The sequence below is a fragment of the Dendropsophus ebraccatus genome, chromosome 10 (genome assembly GCF_027789765.1).
Source record: "Dendropsophus ebraccatus isolate aDenEbr1 chromosome 10, aDenEbr1.pat, whole genome shotgun sequence".
Taxonomy (NCBI): Eukaryota; Metazoa; Chordata; class Amphibia; order Anura; family Hylidae; genus Dendropsophus; species Dendropsophus ebraccatus.
In genome coordinates, this window is record NC_091463.1 from 40147933 (window position 1) to 40161678 (window position 13746).

Sequence of the window (13746 nt, forward strand, 5' to 3'; positions counted from 1 at the left end):
TGTGTTTCAGTTCCTCAACATTTTAAATATAAATACTGTCAGGTCTCTGGCGCCCCACACACTGGCCTCTGACAGAATTCTGACTGATGCTTTAAGTATTAGGGCCAGTTCACACTCGGGGGCCAGTTCCGCGAAATTCTCACGGGAAGTGTTCCACCTGGAATCACCTCTGGCGGAATTCCGCGCAAATTCGTTTTTCATTTGATCACATTCATTAATTTTTTCCAATTCTGCGCTGAAAAATGTCACAGCAGAAATTTACAGCTCAATTCATTTCAATGGGATTCCGCCAGCGCAGTCCGCCAGAAGAATTGACATGTCAGTTATTCTGGCGGAAAGCTGATCCACCGTGGAAAATTCAGCGTGGAAATTCTGCTGTGTGAACTGCAGAGCGCAAATTCCCTTGGCTTTGCACTATGTTTTCAGGCAGACTTTTCAGCAAGGAATGAGCGCTGAAATTCAGTGCTTTTTCCTCAGTGTGAACTGGCCCTTACTCTAGTACATAGAAAAATGAATATGTTGCTGGCCACAGGATCCAAAAAGATCCGAAAACAGGTCCCACAGCTACTGTTTCAGCTTCATCTGCTTCCCCGCTGATCACAGCTTGTTCCTTTTCTAAAATAAGTCTTAGCAGAACCTGCTGGGCGCAGTGGTGCCCTATCGCAGTCAGTCAGTGGTAGGACTTGCTGAGAAAACTCAGTAGCAACAAATGTGTTAAAGAGAAACAAAACACAGTAAAACTAAGAACTTTGATTTTTTTTTTTCTATCAGGGAAATGAATCGAAGGCAAACATTTGAACAAGCTCACAAGATGTTTGATAAAGCCACCAAACTGGAGCAAGAGTTTGGAGAATTTTTCACAGGTAGTGTGATTTTATAAGCATTTCTCTGTTAATATTCAATAGATAATATGGTGGCTGAACCGCTCACATGAACAAATGTCAGGAAAAAGAAGAAATCGGGCAAATTGGATTTAAACATGCCTGAAGCTTTATCACAGGAAATAAGCTAGTGCAAATGTGTAGATTTTTGTCCAACAACCCTGCACATTATTTTCTTTCTGCCACTGTACACTACAATATATAGATTATGCTTGGTTGTGGGTGGTTGCTGATAGTTGTCACAAATCTAAACTTTTAACTGATAGGGACAGTTACAGGCCGCCTTTTGTTGAAGAAGATATCTTCTCAAAATCTGTACCAGTCTTTTTTGATCCAGCACTCTTATTAGTGCTCGGAGATTAAAGCGCATGTACCAGCGGTACATTGCTTTTCTGTTTTTACCATGAATAGACTGGTGCTGAAACAGGGATGCCAGTGGCACAGTGCATTTTTTTTCTACATTGCCCTGGTTCCCATGCTTGCTGCCGATCTATCACCGAGCACCGGCCCAGCCTAAAGCACTGGTGGAGGGTCAGCCTGCCTCCGTGGGAGGAAACCTTCTCCCTTCTATGACACGGCTCCATTAGCTTCAATGGAGCCAAATCATAGAGGGCAGGGGGTTTCCTCCCACTGGGGGTAGGCCGGTGCTATTCATGGTAAAAACATAAAAGCGATGTAGCACTGGTACATATATATTTTTTTTAAATGCATTTTTAAAGGATGTGTCTAAGGGCCGAAAACAGATGGTGCACTGACTTAAGGAAGGCTGAGAGCAGCTATGATCACACAGCTATTGACGTCTTATAGATCTTGTAAATCACAGTGGCACTTTAGGTAGCAGAAAGAGAAGTTGGGGAAATGCCTTCATATGTACTTCAGATTTTGGGGGAGGGGGTTGAAGAACCTTTTCCTATTGTAAAATTATTTTTTTTTCCTTTTACAGCCATTGTACAGGGAGAGTCCTTGGAAGAGATTTATAACAAGATCAAGCAGATAATTGAAGATCATTCTGGACATCACATTTGGGTGCCATCACCTGAAAAACTCTAAATCTTCTACTGGACTGCTGTTATCTGTCTACAACCCACTGCTACCCATACCCCCAGAGAAATGGAGTGGGGTTCAATGTGCATCTGCCATCAAACACAGAAACATGTTCCCTCAGAGCCCATTGGACTCCACTGGTTCTTGGAATCTGAAACTTGAGTTTAGTTAAACTGACCATTTGGGGAATATTATGGGGTCTGCAAGGAAATCCTGTCCTTACTTGACTGGGGCGAGAACAGACTTGAAACACTTAGGTTATAAAATGGAAAACAAAAAGGGAAAAGCGCAGAAGAGGTTATCTCCTCCCGTCTCCAAATCACCCACCCTTTTTCCTGAAAGCCCCTACCCCTGCTGGATTGGAAGAAGGCATATTTATATACATATATATATAATGTGTGTGTGTGTGTGTGTGCGTGTGTATATATAATTTATATATGATTATATATATATTATATATATTTTGGCTGTGATGGGATATTTGTCCCTGCTATTCTATTGTTTGTAATGATTTTTTTAAAGTTCTCTTTTTCTGTGATGGGCAGAGCCTTAGGCTCTGTTCTGGTACTACCCAACCTGGCTGCAAGTCCTAGGTCTGGGTTAATGGTACTGGTAAATCTGCTATACGTGGTTGAACCAGCCAGCACCAAATATACAGAAGAGTTTAGCGCAAGCTCTAGCTGCCTTTTTGCAGCTTGTCAAGATTGAAAGTTTCCCTTAATGCACATTCTTGTTACTCTCACCTCATAGAAACTGACAGTGCACATTAAGATATGATTTTTTTATGTATGCAAAGGCAAGTAGATTCTTTTATCCTTAACATTTAAGAACTTTGTATATGACTTAATTACTGTGTGAGCCAAATGAAAACTTCAATAGGTAATTGATTCTCTTGTCCAATTGTTCTGACAAGCTATAATCAAATTGTACTTATGACTGGTTTTCCCTGTACCCCAGGAGCCTCCCTCAGTGCAGTGCTGTCTTGCAGGCCTTTGTGTACAGGTCTTCAATATATGGCACTACATTTTAAAGATTGGAGAGGTTTTTCGTATTTAAAATTCAGTCCATTTTGGGGAGTTTAACCTTAGGGTTTTACACGGGTTTGATTACTGCTTCGTGCATGGATATACTTCCTCCTCAATGAATCTAAGGACCATTGGTATTAAGGCTGGGTTCACACTTCATTTTTGAGCTACATTTTAGCATATGTTTTTCCTCATTAATCGTATGCATTAACATAGCCTTTGATTCTGTGGAGAAACATATGTAAATGTACATTGTATGTTTGCATAATGTATTTTAATGCAAAAGCCTTTTTCCAGAAGAAACGTGTAATAAAATGCACAGACATGACCGTTGAATATACAGCAAAAACTAAGTGCAAGCCTAGCCCAACTCAGTTCCAGGGCTTTTGTAGCTAACTTGAGCTCAGAAGTAGGCAGTCGTGGAGAAGAGAATGTGAGGGACAGGAATCTGACTCCTGAGAGGTTGTTTGCATTTTAACTTCCATTTTTAAATTAACGGGTATTAAATCCATTTTTTCATTTATATAGAATAAATTAATTTATTGCTTATTTTAGATCACAGTTTAATCAATGAAAATACATCTGAATGCTTGTGAACCTGGAAAGGGGGCAGAAGGGTATAGTTGTAATGTTTGTTGCGGCACCTACACATGTTAGTTTACAGACTCTCTCTAGTCCAAAACTGCTTGCAGATAAGAGAATTATCCTGTATTCGATCTGTTCTGCAGTATTTAAATGTCTGTACAATCAAAGTAGATTTTGGTTCTAGCCCTGTGCAGTAGACATCAGTCAGTTTTGGGGGTCTGCTGCAGGCAGCACATCACTAGGTTTTGAGGCATTTTATTCATAGTGTTATTTGTATGTTAGGTCTTTGTGTCTGAACATTTACTTCGCCTGTGTTGGAAAATTACTTGTGTTTTGATGATTGATGAGGAAGGATTGTTTTTATTTTTATTTTTTTTTAAACACTACAATAACATACTTGGTGTGAACTGTATGTGATGAGCTGCTTAAACTCTAAAGTGGTGAGCCAAAAATTTTTTCTTGAAGCTCAGTTTGAAAATTTAAACGCTCAGGGTCCCTTTACATGGACTGCAGGACTCGGACAACACTGACTCTTCTACTTTGCCCTCCTTTGTGGGAGATCCTGGTGCGCTGTAAACCAGCTGGCCTTTCTGGTTTGTCCTGCACTATCCAGTGGTTGAAGTTTGGGGTCATTTACTCCTAGGGCTATATATTGTTTGCTTATGAATGATGTTGCTGGGTTAATCATGATGGCTAAAGGAAATTGGAAGTTTAGACTTTGGGGTGGGTGAAACTAGCAGAATGTGTAACATGGGAGGCTCCCCAGCTGCTGCGTTGGGGATTTACAAAGCTTCTCTGTTCCTTTTATATATTTTTTTTTAATCCACTTTTATTTAAATGTCGCCACATGCTTGTTATCCAACAGCATGAATGGGTTGTGAAGAAGGTATGTCATGGTACTATTTGTATAATGCGATTAAAAATGGCAAGTGGGGGTGGCTGGTACCAATGTGTGATACAGCCTTTTATATAAATATATATATATATATATATATCTTTGTCCCTGCCTCTCCCCTCCCTAATGTAATTTACAGCAGAACAGAAAATGATATGGAATCTGATTGTTTTAAGAGATGCTGATAAACCCAGGAGGCACATATATTTTTTAATAAACATAGTTGCAATGATTTGTAAGCCTCTTTTGCTTTATATGTAAATCATACTTTAATTTTCCTGTTGTCAAATTTTGTGATAATACTAAGTCTGAGGTTAAAGAAGGCTTCCATCTTGTAAACTGCTTCTCTGCTTTCTCAGGCCTATTCAAGTCCTTATTTAACTTTCACAGTCTTAAAACAACATAGCTCATGGGGCTACACTGTTTGCCCAAATCCCATTTAATAGGAGTTGTGCAAATTAAGCTGCTTTTAGCTTCCTAATCACTTCCGGTGCCCGCCAACAGCCATGAAGCTGATATTATGGGATGAAAATACTTCTTTGAATACAGCAGAAAGCATGCTATAGCAGTAGTGTTAGGGTATATTCACACGGACGGGCTCGCAGCGAGATTTTCGCTGCGAGCCCGGCAGGTCCTGGCAGTTCCCATACACTACATACTTGCTGCGGTCTAAACGACCGCAGCGAGTATGTAATTATACCGCCCTTAACCCCTTCTGCTCCCCCGCTGTAAGCATACTTTACCTGTCCTTGCTGCACGGGTCCGGCGTCCTGCTCTCCCGCTTGGCCAATCAGTGGCTGCGGCTGGGCAACACACTGATTGGCCGGACAGGAGAGCAGGACGCCGGACCCGTGCAGCAAGGACAGGTAAAGTATGCTTACAGCGGGGGAGCAGAAGGGGTTAAGGGCGGTATAATTACATACTCGCTGCGGTCGTTTAGACCGCAGCAAGTATGTAGTGTATGGGAACTGCCAGGACCTGCCGGGCTCGCAGCGAGAATCTCGCTGCGAGCCCGTCCGTGTGAATATACCCTTAAAGGGGTTATCCAGTGCTACAAAAACATGGCCACTTTTGCACCACTCTTGTCTTCAGATTGGGTGGTGTTTGAAACTCAGTTCCATTAAAGTAAATGGAGCTTAAAGGGGTATCCTCTCCCCCCCCCCCCCCCCCAAGAGCTAAAAAAAAAACAAAAAAAAAAATGCTGAAATGCTCCCAAACATAGCTATTCTTACTCACCAAGCCCTCCTGAATATTTTGATCCGTCTCCTGTCTTTCTAGCTGCTGCCATTCCTGAGTTACAAGTTTTTCTAAAAGACAATGTACATCCAAGGTGGGAAACTGTACTGATATGCGTCGCACTGTAATGAAGCAGCTGCGTAGCTCTGTCATTAAAGTGCAGCACATGTAAGTACAGTTCTCCCCCGCTCTCAGCATCTTATCACAGATGTTGTCCAGGCGGGGGAGACTCTGTGTGAACGTGGGAATACAGCCTAAGCCAGCTCTGCTACATCACGCAAGGATGACAGCCTGTCCCTGCTGCGATTGGCTCTTTGCTGCACATGATACTCAGCCCTGCTACATCATTAGGGATTTACACACAAGGCTGTCATCCTTGTGTGATGTAGCAGAGCTGAGTACCGTGTAAAGCAGAGAGCCAATCGCAGCAGGGACGGGCTGTCATCCTTGTGTGATGTAGCAGAGTGGACTAGATGAACGCAGCAGGAGCAGAGCCAGAGCTGGCTTACTGTGTGTGTGTGTGTGTGTGTGTGTGTGTGTGGTTGGGGGGGGGGGGCGATGCGATCAGCAGGGAGAGAGGAAGGGCAGAGTCGGCTCACTGTGAGGGGATGCGATCTCGCCAGGGAGGGAGGCGGCTCACTGTTTGTTCATGGGGGACTGAGGGGGGATGTCTTCAGCTGGGAGAGCAGGGGCAGCAGCAGCAGGGATGGAGACAGCTTACTATGTGTGTTGGGGAGCATGCGATTAGCCGGGAGAGCAGGGGCAGTGGCATGGAAGGGAACCGACCTCATGTTTGAGCAGGGGGTCGGGTGCTATTGCAGCATGGAGGGAACTGGCCTGTCAACCTGTCTGTCAAAGCAGCACACGTGATCCCAACTCCGAAGGTGGGGCCCAGGAGAAAGGAGCGTGTCGGAGTGGACGGCATTTAACTAATTTTGTGCAAGGAGAGGAGTTGAGTTAGCAGAAACAGCTCCAAAATGGCGCAGAACAGGTAATTACTTGTATTGAGCACAGTATGAAGCTATGGGTGGGCTATTTAATACTGTAAAAAGAATTTTGGGAGGAATATCCCTTTTAATTGCAAACCACACCTGACCTGGAGACAAGAGTGGGGGAAAAAGTGGCCATGTTTTTGTAGCGCTGGATAACCCCTTTAAGTGAACCTGTTCTGTTCAGCCTTTGATTCCCCATGGCTGCAGAAGTTGGTTGCTGCCCTAGGTAGTAGTCATGTTTTCCTGGCAACCCAAGGACAGCATCCAACTTCTGCAGCTGCTTTGAGAATCAATAAACCTAACAAAATGCTTGTCCACTGACCGTCTTCATCCAACCTGACAGAACTTGAAAGGATCTGCAGTGAAGAATGGGAGAAAATTTGCAAACACAGGCATGCAAACCTTGTGGTATCATAACCACAGCCAAGAAGACGCTGCTAAAGGTGCCTCAAGTACTGAGTCAGGATTCACACATGTACTAAGACGACTAATATCGGTGACGGGACAGACCTACTTAACCCTAGCACAGGATCAGTCCCTCCTGTCGTTTGGGGACGCCTGAACCAGGGGGTCCCACCTCAGCACTAGGCAGGGTCATTTAGGGGTAAACCATCACTTATCTTTGCCCAGAATCAGAAAACTTATGATTTATGTTTTGTGTTTAATGCACATGTGTATGTTCATTAATAAATGTATGCTATAAGATGTATTATAGCATTTTCACTACAGTCCCTCCACTTTGTTCATTTTAAAAGGATTCACACAGGCCCAGATATTCCACTGTTCTTTTGCAAGCCATTTTTAAGCTATGGTCGTGACGTCACATGACAGCTCAGCCATTCAGCGGCCGAGACGGGACTCCGCTACAGCCGCTGAATGGCTGAGCTGCCTTGAGACGTCATGTCTCATGCAGCAGCTCACACCAGGAAGCGCCCGCGGGACAGGTGTAGCGGGCAGCGCGATCCCGGACCCTGCGCTGGAACTGGGGAGGTAAGTGACCTCCGGCGTCCATAACCACCCCCTTCCCAGTCATAGCTTAAAAATACCTTCGGGCCAGAGTACCCCTTTAAGTGCCCCCTTCCTTCCTGGGGCAGATGCAGTGCGCTCTCCATGGGGGGGTTGATGGTAGGGGCTGGAGGTTACATGCTGTCTCTTCCTCGCAGTTGTCAGCAGTCTTGGTAAGCCCCTCAACAGGACATACCGGGACTGCTAGCAACTGTGAGGGAAGCAGCAGGTAATCCCCAGCCCCCCCTCCCCCCATGGAGAGCACACTGCATCTGCCCCAGCAAGGAAGGGGGCACTTAACCCCCTTCCTTAGTTACAGGAGCCACTCCCAGGGACTTAACCTGTTTGTTTTTGCTTCTGTTTTTTCTTTTTGTTTTTCAGATACCGGCATGTAGCGGATTATGTCGGATTCGTTTGGACTACTTCAATGACTAGCGGACTTCACTGTTCAATAAAATGGTCAACGAGGGGTGTGGTGGTGTTTTTATTTGAATAAAAAAAAATAATTCTATGTGTGTTGTGTTTTCTTTCATTACTTTACAGATTTATGGTCCTTTTACACGGAACGATTATCGGCTCATGTAAACACAGCGAACAATCAAGCGATGAACGATAAATCGTTCCATTGTGATCTTTCAACAAGTTCTCAAATCATCGTTGTTCGTTCACTGAAAATTTGCAGATCGCTTTGTCTAAACAGTCTTTCAACGATTTACCCTGTGTATGAGATGGGCTTAAGTGATCTTAAGCGATCGCAATAACGATTGTTTCAAATGATATATCGTTCTGTCTAAACACTGATCGTTATAAAAAACATCATTACTACAAAATTGTTAATCGTTCGATTGAGCGAATTATTGCTTCGTCTAAAAGGACCATAAGTAGTGGAAGCTTAACAAAACAATTAAAGCCCGCACATTCACTCTTGTTCACACTATGCAGTTTGCAAACAGCCTTGGCTAATAAATTGCAGGCTATAAAATTTTTCTAAAAAAAAACCTAAAATGTAATATGGCACTTGCTCTTTGCTGCAGCATTTTCTGTGATTTATTTACTGTTACTCATGGCTGTGTGCAAACTGCATAATGTGAACAAGAGTGAATGTGCGGGCTTTAATTGTTTTGTTATGTTTCACATGTGGGGGGTGGCTCCCTCTTTATAGCCGTGCACTTAACCCAGCTCCTGCAGGTATGTTACACAGAGTTCAGTTGCTCTCAATGTGGCACCTTAACGTGGTGAGTTGGTACATACAGTTTGATCAAACCGTCTGCTAAGAACCTCATTTAAAAAAAAAAAAATATCTAAAATGTTATATGGCACTTGCTCTTTGCTGCAGCATTTTCTGTGTTTTATTTAGTAGTGTAAGCTGTCTGACAGAATCCATTACTAAGTCGGGGCCTAGTGCTAGTCGGTATAAAATGGTTAACACTAACCCCCCCATTATTACCCCAATGCTACCAGGGGTACTGGGAAGAGCCGGGTGCTGCTCCTGGACTGGGTGGTAGCAAGCTTGTGTTATTAGGCTGGGTAGGGCCAAAATAAATGGCTACTGCTGCTTGGGTTTTAACCCAGCTGATTATGGAAAGGGGGGGGGGGAATACTATGTTTTTTTTTTTTTATTTATTAAAAAAAAAAATAGCATCTCCCCCCTTTCCATAACCAGCTGGGTTAAAAACCAAGCAGCGGCAGCCTAGTAGCACCAGGGTGGGAAGGGCCATTTTTGAGGCTCCGGGACTACTGGTACCCAGCTCTTCCCAGTACCCCTGGTGGTATTGGGTACTGGGGTAATAATGGGGGTTAGTCTTAGCCATTCTATACTGGCTAACACTAGGCTCCGACTTAGTACTGGAAGCTGTCTGATAGACGGAATCCATTACTAAGTCTGTATAAAGTAATGAAAGAAAACACAGCACACCTAGAATTTTTTTTTTTCAAATAAAATACTCCCACACCCCTCGTTGACCATTTCATTGAACAGTAAAGTCTGCTGGTCATCAAAGTAGTAGTCCAAACGAATCCGACATCAACCTCTGCATGCCGGTATCTGAAAAAGAAAGGGAGAAGAAAATGCTCATTATCTAGGAGGCAAACCAGGGCCAATGAGACTATTTAGAGACAATTCTGAGCCAAACAAATCTGCACCAAAGAAAATGAACCAGACTAATGCTGGGTTTACACGGAGCGATAATTCGCCCGATCGTACGATTAACGATTTTGAAGTAACAATTTTTTTTATAATGATCAGCGTTTAGACTGTACGATATATCGTACAGAAAATTCGTTTTGCGATCGCTTAAGCCTATCTCACACAGGGAAAATCTGTGAACGACTGTTTACACGGAACGATCGGCAAATTTTTTGCGAACGACGGTTTAAGAACCTGTTAAAAGATCAAAATGAATGATTTTTCGATCGTTCGCCGCGTTTACACGTACGATTATCATTCGAATTCGATCGTTATCGCGAAAATTCGCCCGATAATCGCTCCGTGTAAACCCAGCATAATGGTGCATTTACACAGACAGATTTATCTGACAGATTTTTGAAGCCAAAACCAGGAACAGACAAAAGACAAAGAACAGGTCATAAAGGAAACACTGAGATTTCTCCTTTTTTCTAATCCATTCCTGGCTTTGGCTTCAAAAATCTGTCAGATAAATCTGTCTGTGTAAACGCACCATTAGGGTCCATTTACACAGAAAGATTATCTGCCAAAGATTTAAAGCCAAAGCCAGGAATGGACTATAAACAGAAATCAGGTCATAACAGGAAAGCCTGAGATTTCTCCTCTTTTCAAATCCATTCCTGGTTTTGGCTTCAAATCTTTGGCAGATAGATTTATCTGACAGATTTTGGAAGCCAAAGCCAGGAATGGATTTGGAAAGATGAGAAATCCCAGTCTTTCCTTTATGACCTGATCCCTGTTGATAGTCTGTTCCTGGCTTTAGCTTTAAAGATCTGTCAGATAAATCTGTCTGTGTAAACGCATCATTATCCCTGATAGTAAATTGCACTTTAAATAGACCCCTGTTGATAAATCTCCCCCTGGGAGGGCTGTATTGCTCTGGGCTGCTGCAGCCCAGATCTATGGATTACTGAGCCGGGAACAGCGTCGTTCCTAAACTGAGGCCTGGCTAAGTAAGAAGAAGGGATCCCCCCTCTGTGATAGGAACCCCGGGGTGGGGGTGGGGGGTTGGTCACACATAAACTAGACACCAGGGATGCCATTTTAATGCAGTTGTCGTACCAATCTTCAAAAAAAAAAAAAAAGGGCTCTAGGTCTTCCTTAGGTAACCATAAACCGGTAAGCTTAACATCCATTGAAACTATTTGAGGGGCTTATAATACTATTATCCCCTACATATTTCTGGATGTAGTCCCTTATAAGTGATAACCAGCATGGTTTTACTAAGGATAGAAGCTGTCATACCAACCTAATATGTTTCTATGAAGAGGTGAGTAGAAGCCTGGATCGTGGAGCGGCTGTGGATATAGTATACCTGGATAGTGGGAAGGCTGTGACACAGTCCCTCATGGGCATCTGATGGGTAAGTTAAAGGGGTATTCCCCCCCAAATTATTTATGCATTAATATGTTGCCCACCCGTAGCTTTCCATCTTTCCAATATAAACTTATTATGGATTCTGCACAGTTTTGCTGCTATCTAGATGCATTCACCCCCCCCACCAAATGCAGAGAATCATCAGCTCTCAATCCAACCCTGACACGCTCCCTGCTTCTGGCTCCCACCCTCCGAGACGGCATCATGTGTCCTCAGTCTCTTCAATGGGCTGGGTTAGCGCTTGTACCCCAGTCCACTGAAGAGAGGGAGGATAGTGAGACAGTCACAGCTGCTGCTGTTCACTGTCTGCCTCACTAAGAGCACCCAGAGCTCACCCGCCCCGCACCCTGTATCCCCCCACCCCCCGCAGCTCACCTGTTGGCCTGTGAGTGCAGCCCCCCCTCCCCACCCCCCAAAGCGATCTCCCGGCAACCCCCGTCCCCCTCCCTACAGCCCGATCTCCAGGTGCCCCCCCCCCCCCCCAGTATAGCCCGCAGCCACCCTCCATCACCGATCCCTCCCCCCTGCGTCTCACCCGGCAGAAGCTGTGGCTTTCCCAGTTCTTGCAGAACTACAGCTCCCAGCATGCTCAGCCTTCTCTCCGTGCATGCAGGGAGTTGTGCCCGAGTCGGGAGAGCCGGCCTGTAAGTACATGTGATCCCAACCATGTAATGCTGCCTGCCGACTGCCCTCACCGTGTAATGCCGCCTGCCCCAACCATGTAACCCGGCCGGCCGCATCAACCCCCCGCCGAATCTCACCCGGCCACCCGCATCGCCACCTCCGCACTGGCGTCTCACCCGGCCACTGATCTCACCCGGTTGCTGATGCTGATGTGAGACGCCAGTGCGGAGGTGGCGATGCGGGCGGCCGGGTGAGATTCGGCGGGGGGTTGATGCGGCCGGCCGGGTTACATGGTTGGGGCAGGCGGCATTACATGGTTGGGATCACATGTACTTACAGGCCGGCTCTCCCGACTCGGGCACAACTACAACTCCCTGCATGCACGGAGAGAAGGCTGAGCATGCTGGGAGCTGTAGTTCTGCAAGAACTGGGAAAGCCACAGCTTCTGCCGGGTGAGACGCAGGGGGGAGGGATCAGTGATGGAGGGTTGCTGCGAACTATACTGGGGGGGGGCACCTGGAGATCGGGCTGTAGGGAGGGGGACGGGGGTCGCCAGGAGATCGCTTTGGGGGGTTGGGAGGGGGGGCTGCACTCACAGGCCAACGGGTGAGCTGCGGGGGGTGGGGGGATACAGGGTGCGGGGCGGGTGAGCTCTGGGTGCTCTTAGTGAGGCAGACAGTGAACAGCAGCAGCTGTGACTGTCTCACTATCCTCCCTCTCTTCAGTAATCTGGGGAACAAGCGCTAACCCAGCGCATTGAAGAGACTGAGGACACGTGATGCCGTCTCGGAGGGTGGGAGCCAGAAGCAGGGAGCGTGTCAGGGTTGGACTGGGAGCTGATGATTCTCTGCATTTGGTGGGGGGGGGGGGGGTGAATGCATCTAGAGAGCAGCAAAATCCATAATCCTGTGCAGAATCCATAATAAGTTTATATTGGAAAGATGGAAAGCCACGGGTGGGCACGGCAGCACTGATTGGCTGAAGAGGGGAGCCGGGAATTTCAAACGGCTCCCCTTCAGCCAATCAGTGCTGCCTTGCATTGATTAACTGAAGAGGGGATCCGGGAATTTTAAACGGCTCCCCTTCAGCCAATCAGTGCTGAAGAGGAGAGCCGGTGATCTTGAAGACCTGCTGCGCGGAGCAGGTAACGTACGCTCCTGGCCGCGGCGGTGGGGGCGATCGGAGCAGGGGGGCGATCGGAGCGGCGGTGGCGGGGGGGGGGGGGGGGGTCGATCGGAGCGGCGAGGGTGGCAATCGGAGCTGCGGGGGTGGCGATCAAAGCGCCGTCGGGGGGGGGGGGGGGCGATCGAAGCGGCGGGGGTGACGATCGGAGCGGTGTGGCGTGGCAATCGGGGCGGCGCATGGGGCTGCGGTTGAGCAGGGGGACGGGCTGCGGGCGCGCGATTGCAAAACGATTTTTCCGTACGATTTATCGTACCGTCTAAATGCTGATCGTTATAAAAAAAATCGTTACTTCGAAACCGTTAATCGTACGATCGGGCCAATAATCGCCTCGTGTAAACTTAGCATAAGATACACTGAGTGTTTGGGCATCCACTTGGCAAATGAGGTTAAATGTTGATATATGTAAAGTTATGCACCTGGGTACTAATAACCAGTGATGGGCTGGGCTAGGCAGGGGGGCATATGCCCCCAGGGCTGGTTCCCCCAGTGAACTAAAGGGCCGCAGCCAGGCTGCTAAAAATGAGAGTAATTACTTAGCAGCGCTGCGCCCACTCCGGCGGCGCTGTCAGTCAGAGGCCGCTGGATTGAGGGGCCTGCCCGCTGCCAGACACTTTGCCTGGCAGCGCTGTGGCTGCTAATAACTTTTGTTGAGGGGGCCTTTTCCATTTACACAGCCTGGGGGGGGGACTGTCACCTGTCAGCCGGTCCCAGC

The 13746-nt window shown here is 46.4% G+C and overlaps 1 protein-coding gene across 7 annotated transcripts in view; it reads left to right on the forward strand.

Moving 5' to 3' along the window:
- The window catches only part of DLG3 (discs large MAGUK scaffold protein 3), a 150290-nt gene extending 145628 nt beyond the window's left edge, over positions 1 to 4662 (forward strand). For all 7 annotated transcript variants that reach the window (XM_069942818.1, XM_069942811.1, XM_069942812.1 and 4 more), the window contains 2 exons: positions 772 to 863; positions 1825 to 4662. In XM_069942818.1, coding sequence (XP_069798919.1) covers positions 772 to 863; positions 1825 to 1931 — 199 coding nt within the window. In that variant the 3' untranslated portion in view covers positions 1932 to 4662. The remainder of the gene's footprint in view (positions 1 to 771; positions 864 to 1824) is intronic.
- The last annotated feature ends 9084 nt before the right edge of the window (positions 4663 to 13746 follow it).